Here is a 24638-nt window from a genome sequence, read left to right on the forward strand (position 1 = left end):
AAAAGTTGAAATTGATTGTATGTATGTGTGTGTATGTCGACGGCAGCCAAGGGAGCCAAGGGAAGAGGGGTCCGATCGGGGTTGAGGGAGAGGAAAAGAAAAGTGAGTTAGGGTTTTAGGTTTAGTATTATTTATAATAATAATATGTTACACTCAAGTCCCTCAACTTTCAATTGTTGTTTTTCTAGCTTAATTAACTAGTTCTAGTACATTGAGTTAACGTTTATAACAATGTTATCACATAACACATAAGCCTAACACATAATTATCACATAACTATTGTTTTGACGTTTTTCGTTTATTCACCAATCATTTGCGTCAACTCGTTTGCGTTTCGGTGCAATTCCCGAAAGACTACACATGTAGTAAGTGTTAAGCGTCATTTAAACCCTAGTTTAAATGTAATGAGGTGTGCGTTATAGATTCAATGATCTTAAGTTTGAATTGACGGAGTTAACCTGAAATTGACGATTGTCACACTTGAATGGTTGAAATGCCCGAATTAAACCAGATTAGCAATGGTGATATTCAATCCTAAGACACCGTCAATGCAATATTAGAAACTTTTAATTTGTATGTTTAATATCTGTGATATGGGATTGTTACTTTTGTATTTTTAACTTCTCTTTCATTATGAAAGAGCAGATATCCGTTGGTAAGAATAGTGCTACTTATATGAAAATTGTTGATGCAAACTTTGTTAACAAATCTATGTTAACAAATCTAAAAAGGAACATCAAGGATATTTATGACAGTGTTGATGGTGCAGTTTCAAAATTAGTTACTAAGTCATGTTATAGGTGATGTTGGGATCGAAAATAAAATCTTATGATCATTTTATATGTAATTATTATAACATATATGTTTATTTAAACTTTTGTAATTGTTTATAACATATGAATCCATTTTGTTTATAACATATTAATTATATTAGAGTTTTACTTTTAATTTCAAATGATACAATTACCGTTTAACTAATATTCATGATGTAATACCTTATAATTCGAATTTGTAGCAGCCAAGCAAGTCCAAGAGACTCACAATACAAAGTTGATCATTCATTTCAAATTTCATAATCTTTGAAGGAGATGAAGGTTGTGTGTTATAGTTTACTTTTAATTGGTAGTTTGGTACCATATTGTCCTTTTGTATTATTAGATTATAAATATGTTTTGTATATTGTTAGTTCAAATACTAGCTAGATTATTATGGATTTGAAACTATGACCCGGGTTTGAAAAAATTAAGTATATTTTTTTACAAGTTCTTATGTTGTTATTTTATATTTTCAACCGTGTGTAACACGGACTATAATATAGATATCAATAATAACAATTATATCAATAATATCGTTCCCTTAAATATACTAAACTTTCATTTGTTCGTTTTATATCAATAATAATCGTATTACCAAAATTATCGTTATATTAAATAAAATTACTTAAATTATGTTACACTTTTAAATTGACTGGTATTAACTAATTCTTTATATAAATTTCTATTTTCATCACTACTAAATTAGCATGTACGGAATATGACGAAAAATTTAATATCATGAGTAATATAACTACAAAGGAAACGAGTTAAATGGATATACATTGAAAGAAACATAAAAGCTAAAGAGCACAATCTATTAAAACAATATTATATTATTATTATATGCATTTAATAATTATATAACGTAATTTATCCACAAAAGAGTTATAAAAAAACTAGATGCGAAAGCTTTGGTTAATTTCCTGAATGATATATATTAGTAATCAACTATATGTCAACTACACTTGAATGAGAATTAATATGTTATTGAATATTGATTAAGACTTTATTTTAAAGATCAATTAATTATAGTATTATGAAATACTAAATTTAGGTTTTTGATTGTCATATTGTTACCTATAACACTTTTTAAAGTGAATATATCATTGCTTTAATAACTTGCAAAATTCATACATTATGCATTTAAAGAATCAAAGATCTATATTATCTATTAGGTTATTGACATGTTGGCGCCACGAGTGGAAATATATAAATCATGTAACATTTAACGGTAATATAAAAGTGGAAAACATAATTTCATACATATGTGTGGAGACGAGAAGATGATATACAGTTGTTAATAATGTCGGTAAACAAAATAAAACTTTTAAACATAACTTTCAAGCGAAAATAACAAGCATTTTACAATCATTAGATAGATTTAAAATGAGAATTTCATAAATTACAAAATAGTTTATTATAAACAACATTTGTAGTTTTATTTGTAATTTTATATTTCTTGTCTAATATAAACATTTTAACACAGTCTCTACTTTTCACTCGTGATAAAGCAACATATAGTTGACCATATGTTTAAGTTTTAACAAAATTAAATTTCCATTTTCATCACCACCAAATTAGCATGTACGAAATGCGGCGAAAAGTTTAATCTCCCAAGTAGATGCAATTTGTCTAAATGGGTAAAACAATACAGCTACAGAGCACAATCTATTAAAACAATATTAGATTATTATTATTATTAAATGTATTCAATAACTATTTAACATAAAAGGATTTATAAAAAATGGATGAAAAAGTTTTGCCTAATTTCCTAAATGATATATATTAGGAATCAACGATATGTCAACTATACTTGAATGAAAATTCATATGTTATTGAATATTGATTAAGACTTTATTTTGAATATAAATTAATTATAGTATTATGAAAGACTAAATTTAGATTTTAGATTGTCATAACAGTTTGTTTTGTAACATAAATTTAATATATACTTATAAAAAGAAATGTCTTAGATATTGTTCATCTTTTAACATTGACGTGCAAAAAATTTTTGTATTTAATTCAAATAAGTTATGATGTCTTATAATTCATATAAAATTATCATTTATTTATTAATACAACATTTGCATTTCATTATTTCTAAATACAACAACGCCATTATAGATATACCAAATGCTCTTTTGATTGGTGATTCATCCGATCCTATTTCTGATCTGATTTATTTTGTATATCCAGCATTATTGGATAATTTTAATGATATTTCATATTTTCAAGAAAAGAGTCATACTTGCACCTTTAAATGAGGTTGTCCAAGATATTGATGACAAATTTTTGTCTTTGTTTCTCGAAGAAGAAGTTAAATATCTCAGTTCTGATAGTATAGACAAGTCTGATAGTGTTGGTTCTGGTTTCGATCCAGCATTACACTCACCGTGTCTGGTATGCCTAATCATAGGTTGGTTCTAAAAGTTGGTGTGCCAATAATGTTACTAAGGAATATTGATAAGAAGAACGGTTTATTCAACGGAACCAGATTACAAGTAATTAACTTGGGGATGCGTTTTATCGAAGTAAAGGTTATTTCAGGTACTAACATTGAGTTTTGCACTTATATAACTCGTAGTGTTATAACTCCTTCAGATAATAAACTGCCATTTATATTGAAATGAAGACAGTTTTGTCACACCCCCATTCTAGGCCTAGGAGTGTGAACCATAGTTGGTACCATATTTGTAAATAAATCAGAGTAACGGGTTATAGCGGAAGTCTTAGGATCGATAATATAAAATATTTACATTTCAAAAGACGAAACAAAAGTCTCGTTTAGTATTTACTTGTTTATAGCTTACAAAACCACCATGTTTTAATATTTACACAAAATTATCCGAGCCATCGGATTCTAGAGCTTCTTCGTCCTTCAAGCTCTAATCTTGATTACCTGCAAACTGTTATTAAAATACATCAGCAACGAATGCTGGTGAATATGCTGACGCTAAAATATTTTCTTTACTTAATCACCCCTTGAGACCACGTAAGTCTCGGCCCATCATGGCTTAGGAATAATTAAGTTAAAACAATCATCATAAACTCGAGTCTCTGCACTAGGTCACCTCAGCGAAACACCGCAGCGTTTATGACATAACTTAGGTACCATAAATATACACATGGTCATTCCACACTCGGACGTAACTTAGGTCCGGCCCATCGTGGCTGGAGGTCGTGACCAAGCGTGGTGCGATGTGCCCACCGCTTTCCACATATGTAAGGATCCAGACAAACGTATACCATAGCCTGAGGGCTGACTTATACTCTTATTTATAATGTTTTTAGAGACACGTAGCGTCATGTAAAGTTTTACACATAACATGTTTATTTTTTTGAAAACAAGTTTGTAACAGTGGGGCGTATTCACCTTTTCAATGGGATCGGCTTCCAACACCGTCCGTTAGTCTTTCCTTCGCTATCTCGCACCTATAGTACGAGTATAATTTTCATTAGTCGGATACACGATCCGGCTTTAAGACCTCTAGTCTTAATTATCTCGATGAACCTTTAGTTCATTATCCCATTTTACTTTAAAACCTTTAGTTGAAAAGTAATATTTAATAAACTTTTAGTTTATAAAAACCCGACGTTTCTTCTTCATTAAGAAACGTATTCTTTTCTTTATTATTTAAGTATACTCATTATACTTAAATAATATATTTCTAACAAAGAATATTTTTATCTATATATATACTCATATATATTTCTTATTTCTCTTTCTATATTTTCTTTGTTATTCATTTCTTTGTTTATCGAGAATAATATCGACTCGGGTATTAAGCCGTTATGATATTTTATTATTATTTTGGTCGGGCATTATGCGGTTATGCCTACCTTTGTCGGCTTAGAAATACCCTAGACACTTAGGCAGCACTCCGACGCTACTCGCTTTTCAACTTTCACTTGATCAACACTTCCTTCCACACTTGGCACGTTTTTCGAGGCACCAATACTTCTTGGCACGTACTTCGAGGTAGTAGTCAGGATGTCGGGCAGCGCCTTCTTCTAGTTTGGAACGCCGTCGGGACGTGGCACGAATAACGAGGTACTAGGCATGGAAAACGGGGTTTCGGGGCACGCATTTCGAGGTGGATCATAGGCACGCTTTACGAGGTAGAGAGAGAAGCTAGTGAGAGAGTAAAGTGTGTGTTTTTGGTGTGCAAATGGGAAGAGCCGGAGCTCGCTATTTATAGGGCTGATCTCGGACCCCATCGCGGTACGCGATGGGTCACTTGGCAAGCCCAGCGCGTACCGCGATGTAGGCTTGCTGAGTCAGTGCCTAGTAGGGCTGTGCAAATGCAAGAAACCGGACCGACCCGGGATTAACCCGACCCGACCCGGTAACCGAAATTGTATGAAAACTAGAACCGAATATAGGACCGACATATTCATTTCGGGTATCTTTGATCTCGGTTTCGGTTAGGTATTCAACGGGTAAAGGACCGAGACCGATAAATGATGAAGATGATGGAGCTACAGTATCAATCTACCAGTACACTAGAGTGAGCATGACAGAAAAGAAGGTGCATAAGAGCCAAAGACAAAGAAGATATTTGAGTTCCGGTGACTTAAAGACGGTGCACCGCTTCATTGTGGTGGTGGTTTCTTTTCTTTTCTTCCCTCCTCAAAGGCAGAAACAGTTACCATGGTACCTTTGTTTAGCACACATGATTTCACTACGACCCAACGGGTACAACCGCCGTGACGGTTCCATTTTCCGGTTAGTTTCATTAGTTTTTTGGGAGTGAGGATAAAAGCAAGTTAATTTGTTTAAAAAGATGAAATGATGTCTAATAAATAATAAAGTATTTTTTCCTTTTCTTTTAAGGCAATAAAGAAAATATTAAAACTTTTATCGGGATTCGGGAATGCAAGTTGTAGTAATGTCTATATCTCCAAATTCAAAAAGAATATAAATCACATTTCATCTTATTTTCAAGTCCGGCTTTACGTAAGAGTTACGTTAAATCATCTGGGTTACTTGGGATTAACCGGGTTTTGAGTGTTTTGGACCGAAGACCCGACCCGACGCGAAACCGAATATTATGAATTTTGAGGACCGAAATAAAACAAGGAACTGTAGGGTCGGTTCGAGTTCGGGTTTTTTAGGGTCGGTTTTCTCGGGTTTTTCGGTCCGGACCTAAATATGCACACCCCTAGTGCCTAGACCTGCCACGTGTCGACACATGGCAGGCACCGCTTACACGTGGTGACACGTGGCGGACGAGCTGCCACGTGGCGGCAGACGTTGCCACCGTGTGCCACGTGGCACACGTGTCACGTGTGTCAGACATCGCCATCGTGGTACGCGATGGGTGTCTCCTCTCACCCATCGCGTACCGCGATAGGTCAGGAAATACAGAAATTACAATTTGGTCCCTGGGATTTAGATTTTTGCAGAATTGGTCCTTTGACTTTGAAAATTGACATTTTTTGGCCCGAATTTTACATGATGTTACAAGTTTCCTGTTGCGGATTGTTTTGCAATGACAATTAATAAAAGTCAAGGCCAATCACCAGCAAGAGTTGGCATATACCTGCGAGAACCGGTGTCTACACATGATCAACTATATGTGGCTTTATCACCAGTGAAGAGTAGAGACGGTGTTAAAATGTTTATATTAGACATGGAAGGTAAAGTTACGAATAAAACTACAAATGTGTTTATAAGGAACTATTTACTAATTTATAATTGTAATATGGATGTTATTTTAGCTGAATATGTTTATACATGATTTATATATTAGTTGATACTAGAAACGTGTGGATGTTACATGATTTATAATTTTCCACCCGTGGCGCCCACGGGTCAATAACCTAGTTAAGTCATTAAAGTTTAATACGTGTTCTAATTAAGCCACTTAACTTTTATATTTTATTAAATTATAGGTTTTAACATGTTTTTTAATCATGTTCTATTTTTGATTCATTAAGGAAATCTTTATATCTTTTTTTTTATGTTGATGTGGAGTGGTAACATTAATTTTATTTTTTAGTTTAATAAATAATGTATAATGACAAAGTAAAAAACAGTTTTTCTATATCTCATTGAATTACAATTAGACTATGTGTTGTGTTTTAACTAAAAAGTACATAGTGCTTTACCATGTTAATGTCACGTAGGCAGTAGGTTTTAACTTTCTTTTTTAATGACAATTTGAATCATTGACGGGCCACCCACCCGATCATCTTCGTTCTTCGAGTACCAGAGTCCACCCTTAGGTAAAGATCATTATCATCTTTACACTATTTCTAGAGACTACTATTTTGACGCCCTTATAGCACTACAGTTCAGTCACTAACTAGTGACTGAATCATACCCAAATTGGAAATTAAGTGATCAAGTTTTCTTCTCCCCAAAACACTACTTATAATAATAACAACAATAAAAATAAATGTTAATAATATTAATAGTAACAAACTTACATAAGGTAAACCTTTTGGTTAAAACATTAGAGGATGCAATCACTTTCAAGATGTCTAGGGTCTAGACCATTCGATCCAGGTGGGTTGTATAATGCCATGTATAAATAGGATGACATGTATCATCCTCTCACCACAATAAAACATTGTAACACAACATTATTCTCTAGAGAAAGATCATCCCAAGTTTCACAACAACATGGTACCACTAATTAGTTATGTTTTTTCTTTAATACTAAATAAATAACTCGCTTATATTGTAACATCGTTACTCTGGTTTGTGATGATATTGTAGGATGAAGAATGCCAAATAAGCAAATCCAACAGGTATGTTAGTTGGAGAAACAAACCAGCTGTAGAAGGTCAACATGGTGGCACACTTGCAGCATCTTTTGTCTTAGGTAAGTAATTAAGTCAACTCTTAAAGTTCAACAGTCATATTGTTTAGTATACAAATTAGATGAGTAATATTTTTTTATCCAATAGTTGTGGAGGTACTTGAGAACTTAGCATATCTGGCTAATGCAAGCAACCTTGTGCTCTATCTATCAAAATTCATGCACTATTCTCCATCAAGTTGTTCAAACATTGTCAGCAATTTCATGGGCACATCTTTCTTTCTTGCTATCCTTGGTGGCTTCTTAGCTGATGCTTTCTTTACAACCTATTCCATCTATCTTATAAGCGCTACAATTGAACTTGCGGTACGTAACAAACTTTTATATATGAAGTTTTCTCGTGTTTAAATTTTCATAACTTATGTTAAGTAAGTCAATTCATCATGGATACCAACATATTTATGTTTTCTTTTTCCTTTTTTTTTTCCTTATTAATTACACTTACATTACTAACGAGGGACATATATTCATAATGACACGTTCAGTACATAACCAATTGTAAGTAGAGAATTATAAGAATCGCATAATACACTTCAGGTAGTGCTTTCTAATTACTGGGAGACATAGTTGGGTAGGTGATTACATAACCACCTTATACATTACAAATAAAGCAAAAGATACAAATATTTATGTGATTATTGCAGTTCTTTACTTAAAACTGATTATGTATTAAATGACACTCATTAACAAATCCTACTGTATACTACATCCGAATTTCTTCGACCTTGTAACTACTCAAAAATATGATTTAACAAAATTATATAGTCATAAGTGAACTGATGTTGACTATTTAAACAGGGTCTTATAATACTCACAACACAAGCCCACAACCATTCTTTGAAACCAGAAAGTTGTTCATCAGCCAACAGGAATAATAAATGTGAAGAACTCAAAGGTGGCAAAGAAGCGCTTTTCTTCATAGGATTATATCTAGTGGCATTGGGTGTTGGAGGAATCAAAGGATCACTTCCACCTCATGGGGCTGAACAGTTTGATGAAGAAACTACTCAAGGAAGAAAACAAAGATCATCATTTTTCAATTATTATGTATTTTGTCTCGCTTTTGGTGCACTTATGAATCCGGGCTTTAGATGAATAAATGCGGGTCCCACAGCTGGGCCATGATCCTGCTCGTTGAGACCTTTCCGTCTGCTGATTATGGGCCCTGTAACTCCAACCATACCCTAAGTTACGCCCGTTTGAAGTTTGGGTCAAATAATAGTCTACCAACTCCTTTTCATCTGTTTGAACTTAACAGATAATAAACACATTCAATACATATTTCTAATAAGTTATTTACACCAGGTACTTGCTGCAGCTATCTTCAACACATTTTCAAGTAATACAAGAAATGCTACAGTTAGCACAAACTCATCATCACCCACATCAAATTTTACACAACACAAGGAATTAGAAGAAGCTAAGCTGAAACAGAACATGACCGAAGATCTCGCCTTTCTCAACAGAGCAGTTATGAACAAGTCAACTTTTCCACCATTTAAGGTCAATGTCAAACAAGTGGAAGAAGTTAAAATTGTGTTTAAGATCTTCCCAGTATTTATATCAACCATAATGCTCAACTGCTGTCTCGCGCAGCTCTCAACATTCTCGGTCCAACAAGCAGCCACCATGAACACTAAACTCGGGTCGTTACGGGTCCCACCCGCTTCACTTCCTGTATTCCCAGTTATTTTTATCATGCTACTTGCACCAATGTATGACCATATTGTAATCCCACTTGCAAGAAAAATAACCAAAACCTAAACAGGCATAACTCAATTGCAACGAATAGGGATCGGGTTAGTCTTATCCATCATAGCCATGGCGGTTGCAGCCTTAGTGGAAATCAAACGAAAACTAGTGGCTAACCAAGCTGGTTTAACAAACTCCACCGAGCCACTTCCAGTCACTTTCCTTTGGGTTTCTTTGCAGTACTTGTTTCTCGGGTCGGCTGATCTTTTTAGCTTAGCTGGCGTGATGGATTTCTTTTTTACGGAGGCGCCCTTTAGCATGAGATCATTGGCTACATCGCTCTCGTGGGTCTCATTAGCCATGGGTTATTATCTTAGCTCAGTGTTGGTTTCTATTGTGAACCATGTTACGGGCACGTTCCGTCACACGCCTTGGCTCTATGGAAGTAACTTGAATCATTATCATCTTGAGAGGTTTTACTGGTTAATGTGTGTATTAAGTGGTTTGAACTTTATTGTGTATCTCATTTGGGCTAAATCATATAAGTATGGGTCAAAAGTCAACGGTGGTTGTTCGAATGACACACGAATGTTGTGCAAATCATCAGGAGTTTAATCGTTAGGGTGTGCATGAGTCAGTTAGGGTCGGTTTTACTAGTTAATATTATGGTGTGCATGAGCCAGTTAGGGTCGGTTTTACCAGCTAATGTTAGGGTGTGCATGAGTCAGTTTGGGTCGGTGTTACTAGTTAATGTGTGTACTAAGTGGGTATGAGTTAATGTATGTTGTTTATTTTAAAAGGATACACATGTTGTGTTTGAAGAACATCCCATATTTTGAATAGCTAGGTGTAAAAACTATAATCAGCTCTCTTTGATTAATTATATCACACACCAAAACCAAATACAGAAAACAACTTCCAGTTAGTCAATTATGGCGTAACCGAACCATTAGTTACTTCTGTTACAATTTGATTAATTCGGTTATTTGTTGATGTTGATTTGAAATGATGAGATAAATCAAAACTATGGTTATAAGTAGGGATGTGCATGCAACCTGCCAACCTTTAGTTTTTATGTTTTCATAAAAACCGAACTATCGGTACGATTTCGGTTTTGCATGTAGTTTAAAATGAAAAAAACGAGCCTAACTTATCGATTTTCACTTTTTATTTTGAATATCATGTAATTTATATTTATAATGATGTAAGAGTTTGACCCCAAAAATTATAGCCCAAACTTATATAATCAATTCGTTATTAACTAATAAAAAAAACTTTATGACCAAAATTCAATATTTTTGGCCAAGTTTTGTTTCCCAAGAGTTTTCAAGTTTAAATGGCAAAACCGAAAAAACTTAAACCCAAAACGATTTTCAAAAACTTAATTTTCATTTTTGGTTTGGTGTTGACTCAAAACTAACCCTTGCACGTTATAAAAAAGAAAATGAATTAGCTAGAACACCTATCTTGAAAGAAGTCTAATCAAATAAGTGGATGTAAAATGGTGGGGGTAATGATAATAATAATAATAATAATAATAATAATAATAATAATAATAATAATAATAATAATAATATGAAGTGATAGCACCAAGAGCATGATAATCTTAAGATTATCTTTCCAAAAGTGGAAAGATTAAATGGATATTTAAGGAAATTTGTTTTTCCAGAAACTGAAGAAAAGACACTAAACTAACATACAATAAATCATTGACAGATTACCCAAATTGATTGATTATGATTAAGATAATGACGGTGTACTAAATGGTCCATACATAAAATTAAGTCCAAGAGTCATCATCAATCCCTAATTCCTGATAACAACAATGATTTTGATAAGAAATAAGAAATTTTTTACTTGCAAGTACAAGTGATAATATTGGAGTAAATGATTTGAAAAGAAATAGTGAGAACATTCACTAAATAACGTGATTCAAGTAAATCAAGATGGGGATGTAGCTCAGATGGTAGAGCGCTCGCTTAGCATGCGAGAGGTACGGGGATCGATACCCCGCATCTCCATGTTTTTATATCATTTTTTTGAACATTTGTGTTCAATTCATTAAGATAAGAAATTTCCGGCAAATAAAATATGGAATACTTTCTGTATCTGTAAAACAAAACTAGTGGGGAAATAAACTGGCTCTGACTCGTTAATCAAACTTAAAAGATTAGCGTTGTGTTCCCAAGTTCCACTGAAGGGAAGCATGGAAAGATTGAGATGATTGTTTTCCCGAGTTTCATTTAATGAGAGATAGGAAAAGATTCAAAAATTTTTGTGTTCCTGAATTTCATTAAAAGAAAGGACATGAAAAGAAAATGAAGAGAAATATAGAGTAAAATGGAGGTGATTGGTTTCTTTCCAGTTTGGAAAGGATTGGAATGAAAGAATCGAAGATACCCATTCTATCTCCACCGCGACTGCTGGGATTTTAAAACGCAAAGATAGTGATGTCGGTGAAGGAGGTAATGTTTTAGTTGATACAAACAAGGAGAACAAACATAAGTTAGTGTTTTGACTGGTATTAAGATGAATAATGTTGAGTTTTAGGTCGGGTTAAAGTTCTGAAAAGAGATCGTTACAAATAATTGAAAAACTTTGACTTCTAATTTAAGAGTCGTTTGTTATATTTATATAACCATCCAATTGTAAACTGAAAAAATCTTAGTGTAATTATAATGAGAAAACATTTTCACATATATGTACAAACAAACTTCTTTTAGTTAGTCTTATGGGTCACAAACTCACTTCTTCTCTCAAGAGGCTCATGCTTGTGCCCCAGGAGCACTGGCTTGAGCTTGCTCAATTTGTTTGACAAGTTCTTCCCGTTTAACGTTAAGCGCTTGAATCTTCGAATCAATCTTTTCAAGCTTGGCCTTCAGTTTGGTCGGGTCATTTTTATCTGCGGGATTCTTTTCTTTTTTATCCTTCTTCTTGTCTTTAGCCTTTTCTTTTTTCCCGTCCTTGTCTACCTGTTTCTCTTCCTTTTTAAGGTTTTCCTCGGTGTCTCCCATTTCTTAACTGTCACAATAGATTTTATCATATTATGTGATATAGTAATTGTCCCTTAGAACCAAACCAAACCAAACCATGTTATACTAATATTAAAAAGGTATACAAGAAATGAGGCTGAATGACTAACCTGTTGTTGCAAAAAGCCCAAGAAATTTTGATGTGTTTAAAGTGTGACTTCAAGCTTTTATATCAAGCTTTTATTTACTAATTTTGGTATGAAATAATGGGTTGAAAGAGATTACGAAACCAGGGGCCTTAAAAATGTGAATACCCCACAAATGGTGCATCACCAAGTAGAGGACTTCTGGCCTACAATCATGTATTGTTATGAACAACTACTTTCTTAATTGTTAATATCCGTTTTGATAATTATACAAGTTAGCCAAGTTTATTAACTATTGTAGTTATTAGGAAAATTGGATTTTAATAATTGGATGTTGCCCTTCCTCGTGAGTCGTGACTATATTAAAACTTATAACCTTATGGATTCTGATGCTACCTCAAAGATATGGTCAAAGCTTCTCGTGGCTCTCTCTTACACTGTCACTTCACTTGGCATATTTAGAAGGTGAGGAATGCTTGGAACACTCAGAAGGAGAAGACATGTTCTATGAAAAATCAGACGATATTCTTAAAGCTTCTGACTCTACTTGGTCATATTGATGTTTTTATTTAAACTCGTAATGGTTTCTTTGCTTTTTCTAGTGTCTTGCTAGATGTTTATGATATGTTGCAATTTCCCAAATTAAAAAGAAAGAAAAAGGCACTTGGCATTTAATAATGTGGCCATGGACCAACAAATTCTATGGTTGGTAGCTACGAGTTATGACCGAGGTTGGGCCTCAGTGTCAATTAAAAGAATCCAAAAGATTGGCCCACGACCTACCATTAAATAATATTTAATATCAACAGCCCAATGTTGTTTTGTTTGCATTCATTTACAAAACAATTAAATCATAGCCAAAGCCATAGCCAGTAGCCGAACAGATCATGTCATAAACCGAGATAACTCTTCGTGTGTATTAACACGTAAATATATAATCATTAGATTACACTAAAAGCAAATTCTGCCGGGTCACTTGATCATAAGACCGGTTCATGAGCCATCAGTAACACTTTATTTTCGTCTCAAAACATTCAAAAATGATAAATCCCAATTCACTCTAAAAACAACCTTATTATTGTGTATTTCATCACTACATTAGCCTATCAGATAAACTTGGAAGCCTTCTAAAGAAATTCAGACTAGCCGGCGGCATCGGTTCCCTGAACATCGGGTGTCGCAAAAAGTAAAACCCGAGAGCCACGGCCACCATCTTGGGCGGCACCACATACAGCACCACCGTGATCATAAGACACACCCCGATAAACAGTTTTGTAGCCCTTGGGTCCCTCCAGCTCACCAAGGCTTGGACCCTCTCCCCTTGTGTTGCAAAATCACCCAACACTGTTTGGACCCGAGCCGCCAACATTCTTAACCGGTCGTACCGGGCTCGAACCAGATCGGGCGGTCTTGAACTTGGAAACGTGTCGAATTCCTCGTCTAAATCCTCCGGGTCAACCGTTTCCGCTTGAGATAAACGGATGTCCATACCCGCGGGTGTTTTTGGTCTGAACCGATAATACCATGTCCCGATCAAACACACGTATAGAAATGCAGTTGGGACGATTAAATCCGGGAACCAAACTAGAACCAAATATAGGAAATGGACTAGAACCGTAGTAACCGGGTTCCTCCACCTCCTAATATTATCTAACCATTTAGCTAACCCAACCGCCCACGCGAGTACACCCACGATCCGGAACCAATTCGCTTTACTTTTTCTCATGCTCCATGTATGCGAATCCGCATCCAACATGTACCGAACCACCTCAGAACCTAGTGGCGGCTCTGACCGTGCCAGCCAGGCCGCCACCATTTTAGTGGCTGCCCCACGTAACGCCTCTTGTTGCGCCACACCAAGTGGACGCAAATAGTGCATTCGTGGAAGCAAAGGCTGCCCATAAACCGCACACGTGTCGGGCAGCAATGACGGGCAGGCAAACCGAACTGCCAACTCAATTTCTCCCATTTTTTTCAATCCGGTTCGTTGTAAGACTAATAACGGGAATGAGTTTGTGTATACCTTGTAACTTTCTAATGTAGACACGCGAATTCGGACTTTACCTATCCGGAAGTCAGGTTTCTCCTCTGCCATGTCAGCAAACATACGCCAGTTGTCAAACACGCCTATGGTTAAGACCGTGCACGGGTCATAGACCTGCCACGTGTACTGCTCGTTCCACCTAGGGTCAAAACTATCGGTTATAGTTCGGGTCCGAACCCATTTCTTTCCATACTTCGCTACACAATACGGGTCTGTTGACCCTTTACCCGTGCCCCTGGATTTCATCGGTAATAACCCACGGGCTCCAAGTATACCGAGCTCTAAAATTCCAATCGCCGGCTTCCACAACTGGGTCGCCGTTGGCCGGAAATCACTACACACGTGCGCTGCCTCGTCAAGCACGTGATACCCGCCTTCCAAGCACAACCTTAACTGTATTCTGCCGCAGTAGGATCCACCAGGACCACCCTCTAACGGCAACCATCTCGCTTTCACGTGGCGTTCATCTAATCGTTGCTCAATCGCAGCAACAGGGATCAAAACATGTCCCAGCAGCACCGGTTCCTGCCCCGTGCGGTCCTCTAGCAGTAAGATCAAACTGTCTTCCAAAGGCTCACCAGCAACAAATATCAGATCCTCATTCCAGTGAAACGACCCCGTACGATTATTCATCACACCTCTCCTCGTCCGAACAGACTGAAACCCTAACTGAGCTTTAACTTTCACATCCGGCGCCGTTAACGGAGGCAAATTAGGCGCAATCTCAAGGTCTTGAGCTTCCATTATAGTAACTCTCAAATACCACAATTTAGGCGACTGATAAACCTTTGATCTAGTATGAGACACATATGGCGCATCTGAGCTCCACGATTCCGGAAACGCGTCATCGGCTTGAGTTCCAATCCAAACCGAAAGCTGTATATCACCGGAAACTTTTCCTCCAGCGTTCGGATCATCACCGCCTTCGAGCCGATACCACTGCGGAGCCAACGGACTGTCCGGAGGGTCACGGACCGGGACATCGGACAAATCAAAACACACACCGCCAAGGAAATTCTCCGAATGAGCGTCCCATACCGAGATCTCGAGTGTAGACGAGTTTCCAGAGTCGGGCTTGTTATAAGCTAACGCAAAGACTTGATGCCATTCGGGATTCGATGAGGGCTCACCGGGTTTGGACCGGACGGAGTTACCGATTCTTACATAGGGGCTTTGGTTAGGTGAGAGGCCACGGGCTTTAACTATTCTTACGAATAAGTATTGCATTGGGTCTACTAAATCATACGCTTGGATTCTTTCGGATTCTGTGGGTGCAGATCGTCTTGGGATTACTCGTGGCGAGTAATCCCCAATCCCATTATCCGGTCGTTTCATAACCCTAACTCTCTCATTTCCTCTTGTTTGCATTCTCCTCATATCCGGTGGTGGGTATTCTGGATTCATCTGAGGTGGTGGCATCCCTTGATGCTCATGCTGCTGCTGTTGTTGTTGATGGTTTTCCATTTGTACTGTCACCACCGCTGGTGGCTCTTCAGTAACCGTCACCGGTGGTTGCATATTCTCCATCGGACCCGGACCCGGAACTTCTTCCATTTTCCTACCTTCAAACGGTGGTGGTTCTTTTTCCGGCGGTGGTGGTAGTGATTGAGCATTATTATTATTATTATCTCCGGTGGCGGTGACGTCGACGTCATCGTAATAATATATTCTTAATCCAATCTCGCCTCTAATCCAACTAAACACACTCTTCTTCTCCAACTGAAAATAAACCAAACCCGCATCTTCTCTTCTGGCAAACTGTGTTCCGTACAGTTTGACCCGACCCAGAAAATGATTCTTTCTCGCGCTACCATTACTCATCCGTTTATCATTAAACACCTCAATCTCCAACTCCTCGTAATCCATGGTGCTTGGATCGGACACCACAAACTCCAGACTCTCGTTCCATACCGGATTCAAGCTTCTGGAAACTGTTGATGTTCTTCGCTTCTGACCGTCGAAATCTGCCACCACGTACGCGCTTGAACTGCCTAGTCCGTCCTTAGGAAGTAAGTCACGCGCGTCGGAGACTTCGACGACTAGTTTCCGGACAGGTCTTCCAGACGGTGGTGGTGGTGGTTGTTGTTGGTCTGGCGTCATGGTGTCATCAGTGGTGGTGGTGGTGGTGGTGGTGAGAGGTGACTTTGTTTAATGAGGAAAGAATGCTTTCTCTTTGTTTTTCATTATCCCCTTATTCTTTTGACGAACTAAAATAAATAATCTTTTATGTTGAAAACCGCGAAGGTGTATCAATTGTTATTGGTTAAGTTTTTATTGGTAACTATATAACTAATATTTGTATTTGTAAAACTTATGATAATAAAAGATATTTAAAAAAATGTTTCGTCGGTTGGTTAAACTCGCGCAGTACAGGTGTGAGTTGATACGAATTCAGTCAGTAGCGAGTTACGATAATGGGATAAAAACAAAAAATAAATTTGTCAACGCTCAAATACAAGAAATTAATTTAATCGAAACATGTATGTTGCATTAAACAAATTAATCTATACGTATAATGCATGTTATTATTGTGTATCAAGTATGGTTTTTTCCTTATTTATTTTATCATGTCCTACGCATTTTTTGATGATTTGGGATAAAAAACTATAAAAGAGATGTTGTGGAGTTGAGGCTAAAGTGTAGAACAAGATTTGAATATGTTGCTTTTTAGTCAAGCAACTAAATTCTTGTTGTGGACATCAGCATTAGATTCTTTGTCACAAACATCAAGTTACTTTTTTATATTCATTCATCATCTATGTGCATTCTCATTCACTCCAACTCCGTTTTGCATCAGCAAATATCACTATTCTCAAACCACTTGTAACCTAATAATATGCTTCCATGGCACATGATTCCACCTTCTTTCTCTCCTTTTTCTTGTCAAAAAAGTTACTTTTTGAATAAAGTTTTTAGAAGTAAGCATCCCCTTTTACTATTTTCTTCCTTCGATCAAGGGATCCTGTTCAAATTTTCACACTTACCATGATATAATTCTTATTTACCTAAAAGAATGCAATTTGGAGGTGGGATATTGATTGTATAAATATTAGGTTATGATAAATACAATAAATCCGTATATATAGACTATAATGATACGGTTTAATACTATCTAATACGATAACCTTCTAAATATGGACGGTTATCACGTTAATCTTCATTTTTTAATAGTTTTTAAGGAGGTTAAAACCAGTAGTGAGTTTTGATCGAGGATGGTGCGGCATCTGATCCTCTTAAATAAAGTTAGAAAAAAGAAATGAACGAATAGTATTGATACTTGTCTTTTTTTTTATATCGGGAGACAAAATCATATCAGGAAATGATATGTTGTTCCTTTGTATAATTGTATCACCATAATCAAACTGATTTGATATAATTAGATGTTTGCAATTTGTGTTACATTTTTTAATCTCAAAGTACATTTTGATATAATGTATGATGGACTACTACTGTTGATTTCAAGAGCTCCATCAATTCCCATTTGACTGAAACTTTCGAGACACCAACACCCCTAATGAAAATGCAAAGATTGCTGTCACAACAATCTTTTTATTCTTGTTTAGTTTATCCATTGCTAGCCTTAGAAGAAATTCAGCGTCTTGCCCCCAACTATCATCAAAACCTGTTCTTTGTTTCTTTCTTTCAAGATCCTTTTCACCGTGTTTGTTAACACTTTCTTCCGTTTCATATGCATTTGGTTTCTTGCCATCTTCATCTGATAATGGAGTTGGAGTTTCTTGGTGCTCTTGTTCATCATCAGATTGATGTGTATCTGACTTCTTGTCATTATCATCTTCATCTGCTACTGGTTCCGGTTCCGGTTCTGATTCTTGAATGATGTCTTGTTTGACCTCTTTGTGTTGTTGTTCAACTTTCTTAGGGACTGAAATATATATAATCTCACCATCAAGCTTCCCGGTGATCTTTTCTATGTTTGCATCTTTTGGCAATTCAAAACTTTGTTCAAACCGCTTGTATTTGTTCTCTGTCACCTGCCTTACTCCACTAACTAATATATGGGTTCCTTTATCAACTTGAAGCTTTAGCTCTTGTTTCTTGAAACCTGTAATGCAAAAAACACCAAACTAAAAATTGTTTTCTCGGATTGTTTATAAATTAGTCGATTTGGACTTTGTTTGAACTAAAATGAGTAACTAAAAGAGGAACACGTCAAACAGGTTGAACGTTGCCTAAACTTTATTTGCAACACGTACATCTTAAATAGCTTTTATAAATTTTGTAGTAATATTATCTTTGTAATCATAGTTTATGTATTAACTTTATATAAAAGTTGGAAAAAAAAAGAGAAAAATTTGTTTATAGGTCGAGGTCTCTAAACTATAAGTTTAAGGGTAAAAACAAGATGAATTTGATGTACCGGGAAGATCAATAAGGAGGTAATGGCAAGTTGAGTCTTCGGTCCAATCTGAAGGGGGCACAAACTCTTCGAATACTAAACGAGAACTTTGGTTGTCACCGAATGGTGATCTACCAGGGACATGTGCCATTAATAATGAAGTTATATTTTTAACGGAATAATGAAGTTTAAGCGAGGTATGGGAACTATATATGCGGATGTATATTGATAATTGATGGTAAGTTTGTTATATAATTGTGAATACAACAAGTTATATATAGGACATGATCATATCATCATTAATGTATGTTACTTTGAGTCGAAGAGATGGTATGATATGAAATAACTTTTCTTACACACATTTTTATTTTTATTCCAAACTTTAGCCTATGGACAGTGGTTTGTTCCTCATTTGGTCTATTGATTATAATATGCATGATACTATTATAAATAGAAAAAAAAAACTTTTATTTAAATTTGTAATTTACAAAACATGATGGCAAGTATGTTAGATTTGTTATTTTGACTGAATTGCCTAGAAATTGGTTAATTTGTGTTATATACTCATATATTATCTCTTCAACTTAAAGTAACATACACTAATTGACAGATAAACCCTGTTCTGATTTAGTGATTTACTTTAAATTATTACATGCTTCATTTTATAGTAATTATCATGATTTAAAGAATCTATTTACTCATTAAGAATCATTATATATAATATAAAACTAAGATGATATTAATGGCATTCTTTAAGCTTCCAAGCTCATCTCTTTCAAGGGGGTGGTATAAAAGTTCAAAACATATTCTGATTTCTGTACCACATGATACTAATATAATATTTATTTTGAAAGTATCTAAAAACAAGAATATTATTGCAATACTATTTGTGGAAAAAATATAAGTTAATATCTTACTAATAACATGTTCTCTTTGTTTTCTTCCAGCCCTGCTCCATTAAAATAAAAACCATGTGCTTTCTTCCATGTCTTTTATGTCTTTATGATATATAATCAAATAACTCTATTTGCCTTTATAATTCAGTTATTTTTTCATCAGCAGGTTTCACTCTCTCAGTCTTGACATTCTGTCTCTCCTTGTTGGATTTGTTTGACTTATTAGTATTATGATATGCAATATTCTCAAAACTCAAAACACTCATTTTGCAGATTCACCAAGATTAAGATTCTGTTGGCAAACATAGACTTTAGTTCATCTTTCAGTAAGTGAACATGATAGAACAGGAGAAGAGCCTTGACTTTGTGTTATATTAGTCCAGCACGCTAGCTGCAATCTTTCTAAAGCATGAAGGGTAGGGAGAAAGTTTACTTTGAGAAAGAAAGGCATTCTCTTCTATCTGGATTCTAATCGGTGTGTTATTGCTTATATTTCTAGTTAGTTAGGCTTCAATAAGGACGCTTAGGCTCTACTAATAAGATAGAAAAGAAAGGTTTCATCAGGGTGCGAAGGTTTGGAACCCTATGCAAACAAAGAGCGTTTTGTTTCAAATGACAACTGCCTCTTCTTGCTGCGAGGCCTTGCACGAAACCAAATCTTTTAGTAAGTGAACATTCTAGAATACAAGAACTAATCATGAAATGTCAGCTTCTTTAGGTTCACTGATCATGAATATCAGAATTCGGTGGGACACTTTTACCCTTGATATTTCTAGCTCTATTTGCTCTAGCCTGCCTCGGATATTGGTGGGGTAACTTGCTAATTTAGGGACAGTCATGACAACTGGTTTGCTGTTTTACACAGTTTGTAAAAATATATGTATATAAGTATTTATGTGAAAGGCATGTGTTATACTTAGACGGTGTGTAGTGAGCTCATGCCCCACTCCACATCAGCATAATATGGCGTTAAACACCATTTTGGCAGGGCGGTAGAGGGCGCCAAGGGGCTGGGAGGATTTTTTTTACCAAAATGGGTCGGTGAGAAAAACTATTTACTAAAATAGGGAATTTTAAAACTATTTACCAAAATAGGTTATTTTTTTTTTATTATTTTTAAATACTCAATGATATTCTTTTATACTTTCTCTTTATTTGTTAAGCTGTTACATAACCTCTACGTCACCGTCTCCCATCTCCGACCGGCCACCGTCAGTTCGTCATCATCGACCGGCGGCTGCAAAAATCGAAGAGAGATAACGGAGATGGTGTGGTTCTTGCCGTGTTAAACCGACAGCCACCAATCTCATGTTTGGCGGGGGCCCATGTGGTCTTTCCGGCGATTGGATTTAGATCTCGGTTCAAAAGTTGAATGGTTCTAAAGGTTATGGTATATTAATTGTTTCCGATGACAAGGTCTGAGTGAATGAATTGTGGATCCAAGGTTTAAGTTTTTTGAACAAAACTAGATCATCCAAAATGTAACTTTTAGTTTGAGTTTTCAATTCATTCATCAGTTTGGGGTGGCAATCAAGAGATCTCTTGGAGATGGAGGATTTGGTACTTATCTCTACTGACACAAATGGAATAGTCCACCTTTTCTTGCCGTGTCAAACCAACCGGATTTAATTTTTGTGTGGAAAGTTTAGAAGAAAAGAGTATGATGATGAAGGTTGAACATCGGTGGTGTTGGGTTTCAATGGTGGTTCGGAACGAAAACGGTCAAATATTTTAAACCCGTTTTAGTAAATAATTCGTTTCATTAGTTATTAATCAATATTAATATACTAGCAAATCAACGAACTATAAAAACGCAGCGGAACGATTATACGATTAACCCGACCCAAAACCCGGATCCGATTACAACTATTATACGAGTACGATTAAACATAAATAATAATCAACCATAGATGAGTATTCCATATACCTCGGTTATCAAAACCGGGAAGACACCGAAGGATAACGAACAAGGCTAGATGGTGACACAACAATGAGCAACAGCACCTCCGGCAACTAAATGGCGGCGGCGGCTGCTGACAGCGGCGGAGAAGGCGGCTGGGCAGCGGACGGAGGCGGTTGACGGAAATAAGGCAGACAGCAACAGCAGCACCCAATTGTAACCTTGATTCGCCGGAATCTGGGTCGCCGGAAAAGCGGGTCCACCGGAATCACCAAAGGAACGCCGGAAAAACTTGCAGTGAGACCGCCAGAAGCTTTTATAGGGTGTTGGTGGTGGTTCCGGTGATTATCGGACAGTGGATGGTGGTTGGCGGCCAAGGACGGTTTTCCGGTGGCCGGAAAACGGCGCCGGAATCTTAGATGGAGGCTAGGGTTTTAGTTTTGTTGATTTGAGATGATAAGGATATTTAATGCAAATATATAGTATACTATATATAGAAAATATATTAGGGTTTATCTTTTTTAATCCATTGGGTTTAAAGCCCAATTACAAACTCAAAACCTAAACCATTATCCATTGCATCTAATTGAATGTGTCGGGGCCAAATAACGTTTAAATGGGTTTATGTGTTTCGTTACCCCCGGTGTAACTCATACCGGGTCACATCGGGTCGGTCACGTTGACTTGACCCGAACCGACCATTAAATCTAACAGTCTCCCACTTGGACGGATTTGGGTCAAGTATCACAACGCTAACAGCCAGAGGCGTTCTAGCTACACATAGCTGTCCCAAACCAAATATGACAATTTTTAAATCCATAACCAAAGTATCTTGGAATACCTTATTGCAAGATAATGATTTTATAGTAATCGTTGTCATCTATCCTTTCTGTATAAGACATTAATTGAACAATGAGACATGGATCAAATCAATCTCATATGGCGTTCAATTATTGTAATTCTCGATATAGAGTCAAAGTGGTCTAATCAAACACACAGTTAGTTTGGGTGAGGCCTCACACTTTACCAGTTTGAATCAACGAGGGCGCCAATATGTCTAACTGTAACATTCCCAACCAATGCCTTTATGGCTGGCAGTTACGCAACAGCGGTTGACATGATCAAAGAATATTACTCGGTAAACGAAAGTTCTAATATGTATCTCAGGTCTAACGATACTAAATGAGCATACTATTATCAAAACATCTTATGATCAAGATCCATGAAGATGATTTGATGCGAGTTACATCCAACGTCATTCATAATGAGGTCTGTGAGTTTGGAAGTCAATTACTTGAGTCCAAAGTCAGAATAGTCTTAATGCAGAATCGCTCCCACGAGTCTGACCGACTACGGATAATTTAGAATACAAGATTCACGGATTAAACGTATTAAATGAACACAGTTGTATTATTCAACGTTTGCATTTAACCATTAAATCAAAAGTGAACAGAAAAGTACAACTGATTAAACGTTCATACATCCAAATATTAAATCAAAATAAATCACTAGCAAGTCTAAGCCCGATAGCATCTCTATGCTGATCATGCTTGTCCTGAGTCATCGGCTTAGTGAATGGCTCAGCTAGATTTTAATCTGTGTCTACTTTGCTTATCACGATGTCACCTCGTTCCAATATTTCCCGAATAAGATGGAACTTCCTTAGAATGTGCTTGGTTATGTGATGAGACCTTGGCTCTTTGGCTTGAGCAATAGCACCTGTGTTATCACAGAATATCTCGATTGGCTTGTGAATACTCGGAACCACATCGAGATCGGTGATGAACTTCTTCATCCAAGCAGCCTCCTTAGCAGCATCTAATGCAGCTATATATTCGGATTCGGTGGTAGAATCTGCCACAACACTCTGCTTGGAGCTCTTCTAATAAATAGCTCCTCCATTGAGAGTGAAAACGAAACCCGACTGTGAGCGAGAATCATCTCGATCAGTCTGGAAGCTAGCATCAGTGTAACACTTTACAGTGAGCTCATCTTCCACTCCCCCAAACACCAAGAACATATCTTTGGTCCTATTCAAGTACCTTAGAATGTTCTTTACAGCAGTCCAATGGGCAATGCCGGGACTCTGTTGAAAACGACTGGTCATGCTCAAGGCATACGAGACGTCAGGTCTAGTACACAACATAGCATACATGATAGAGCCAACCGCAGAAGCATATGGAATTGCTTGCATACGTTTAGATTCAATGTCCGTTGCGTGAGATTGCGATTTGCTCAACACAGTTCCTTTAGTCATTGGAACAGCTCCTTTCTTGGAGTTTTCTATTGAGAAGCGTGTCATTACTTTGTCTATGTAAGTACTTTGACTTAGCCCTAGAATCCGCTTAGATCTATCTTTATAGATCTTTATTCCTAGAATATATGCGGCTTCTCCAAGATCTTTCATTGCAAAACAAGATTCCAACCATTGCTTAACTTCCTTAAGCATAGGAATGTTGTTTCCAATGATCAGTATGTCATCCACATACAAGATGAGGAATGATATAGTGCTCCCACTAGCCTTTCTGTAAACAAAGGGTTCATCTTTGTTTTTGACAAAACCAAACTCTTTGATTTTCTCGTCAAAGTGAAGATTCCAGCTTCGAGATGCCTGCTTAAGCCCATAAATGGACTTGTTCAATTTGCAAACCTTATTAGGATATTTTTGATCGACAAAACCTTCAGGTTGAACCATATAGACATCTTCAGAAAGATGTCCATTAAGGAAAGCGGTTTTGACATCCATTTTCCATATCTCATAGTCATAGTATGCAGCAATGGCAAGCAATATCCTAATTGACTTGGTCATGGCAACGGGCGAAAAAGTTTCATCATAGTCAACACCTTGAGTTTGAATGAAACCTTTCGCGACTAGCCGTGCCTTGTAGGTTTGCACATTTCCATGCATGTCGGTTTTCTTCTTGAAAATCCATTTGCTCCCTACTGCCCGACTATCGGGGGTAGCTCAACCAAGTTCCAAACTTGGTTA

The 24638-nt window shown here is 36.5% G+C and overlaps 2 protein-coding genes, 1 non-coding gene and 1 pseudogene across 3 annotated transcripts; 2 read left to right on the top strand and 2 right to left on the bottom strand.

Annotated features, from left to right (window-relative positions):
- The first annotated feature begins 6448 nt into the window (after positions 1 to 6448).
- LOC143572965 (protein NRT1/ PTR FAMILY 4.6-like) lies at positions 6449 to 10379 on the top strand (annotated as a pseudogene).
- A 903-nt stretch (positions 10380 to 11282) lies between these two features.
- Positions 11283 to 11355, top strand: TRNAA-AGC (transfer RNA alanine (anticodon AGC)). Its single transcript has one exon. It is a non-coding gene; the product is annotated as a tRNA-Ala (tRNA).
- Positions 11356 to 13507: 2152 nt separating this feature from the next.
- Positions 13508 to 16691, bottom strand: LOC143572963 (protein QUIRKY-like). The gene has a single exon (XM_077057975.1). It carries the CDS (start codon positions 16594 to 16596, stop codon positions 13546 to 13548), a length of 3051 nt encoding a protein of 1016 aa, XP_076914090.1. The 5' UTR covers positions 16597 to 16691; the 3' UTR covers positions 13508 to 13545.
- Positions 16692 to 17837: 1146 nt separating this feature from the next.
- LOC143572955 (uncharacterized) lies at positions 17838 to 19269 on the bottom strand. Its single transcript, XM_077057967.1, has 2 exons — positions 18875 to 19269; positions 17838 to 18559 (listed from the first exon to the last, which is right to left on the bottom strand). Exons 1-2 carry the CDS (start codon positions 19002 to 19004, stop codon positions 17967 to 17969), a joined length of 723 nt encoding a protein of 240 aa, XP_076914082.1. The 5' UTR covers positions 19005 to 19269; the 3' UTR covers positions 17838 to 17966.
- Between the last annotated feature and the right edge of the window lie 5369 nt (positions 19270 to 24638).

Source organism: Bidens hawaiensis, unplaced genomic scaffold (genome assembly GCF_021521415.1).
Source record: "Bidens hawaiensis isolate Kalapana, Puna unplaced genomic scaffold, B.hawaiensis_p1.1 tig00026179_1, whole genome shotgun sequence".
NCBI classification, from domain to species: Eukaryota; Viridiplantae; Streptophyta; class Magnoliopsida; order Asterales; family Asteraceae; genus Bidens; species Bidens hawaiensis.

Bases quoted from the DNA above. Each gene is read 5' to 3' on its own strand.
- LOC143572963 (XM_077057975.1), bottom strand. From the start codon at position 16,596: ATGACGCCAGACCAACAACAACCACCACCACCACCGTCTGGAAGACCT.
- LOC143572955 (XM_077057967.1), bottom strand. From the start codon at position 19,004: ATGGCACATGTCCCTGGTAGATCACCATTCGGTGACAACCAAAGTTCT. The intron at 18,560-18,874 runs GTACATCAAATT...TTTGCATTACAG, and splicing joins CCTCCTTATTGATCTTCCCG to GTTTCAAGAAACAAGAGCTA.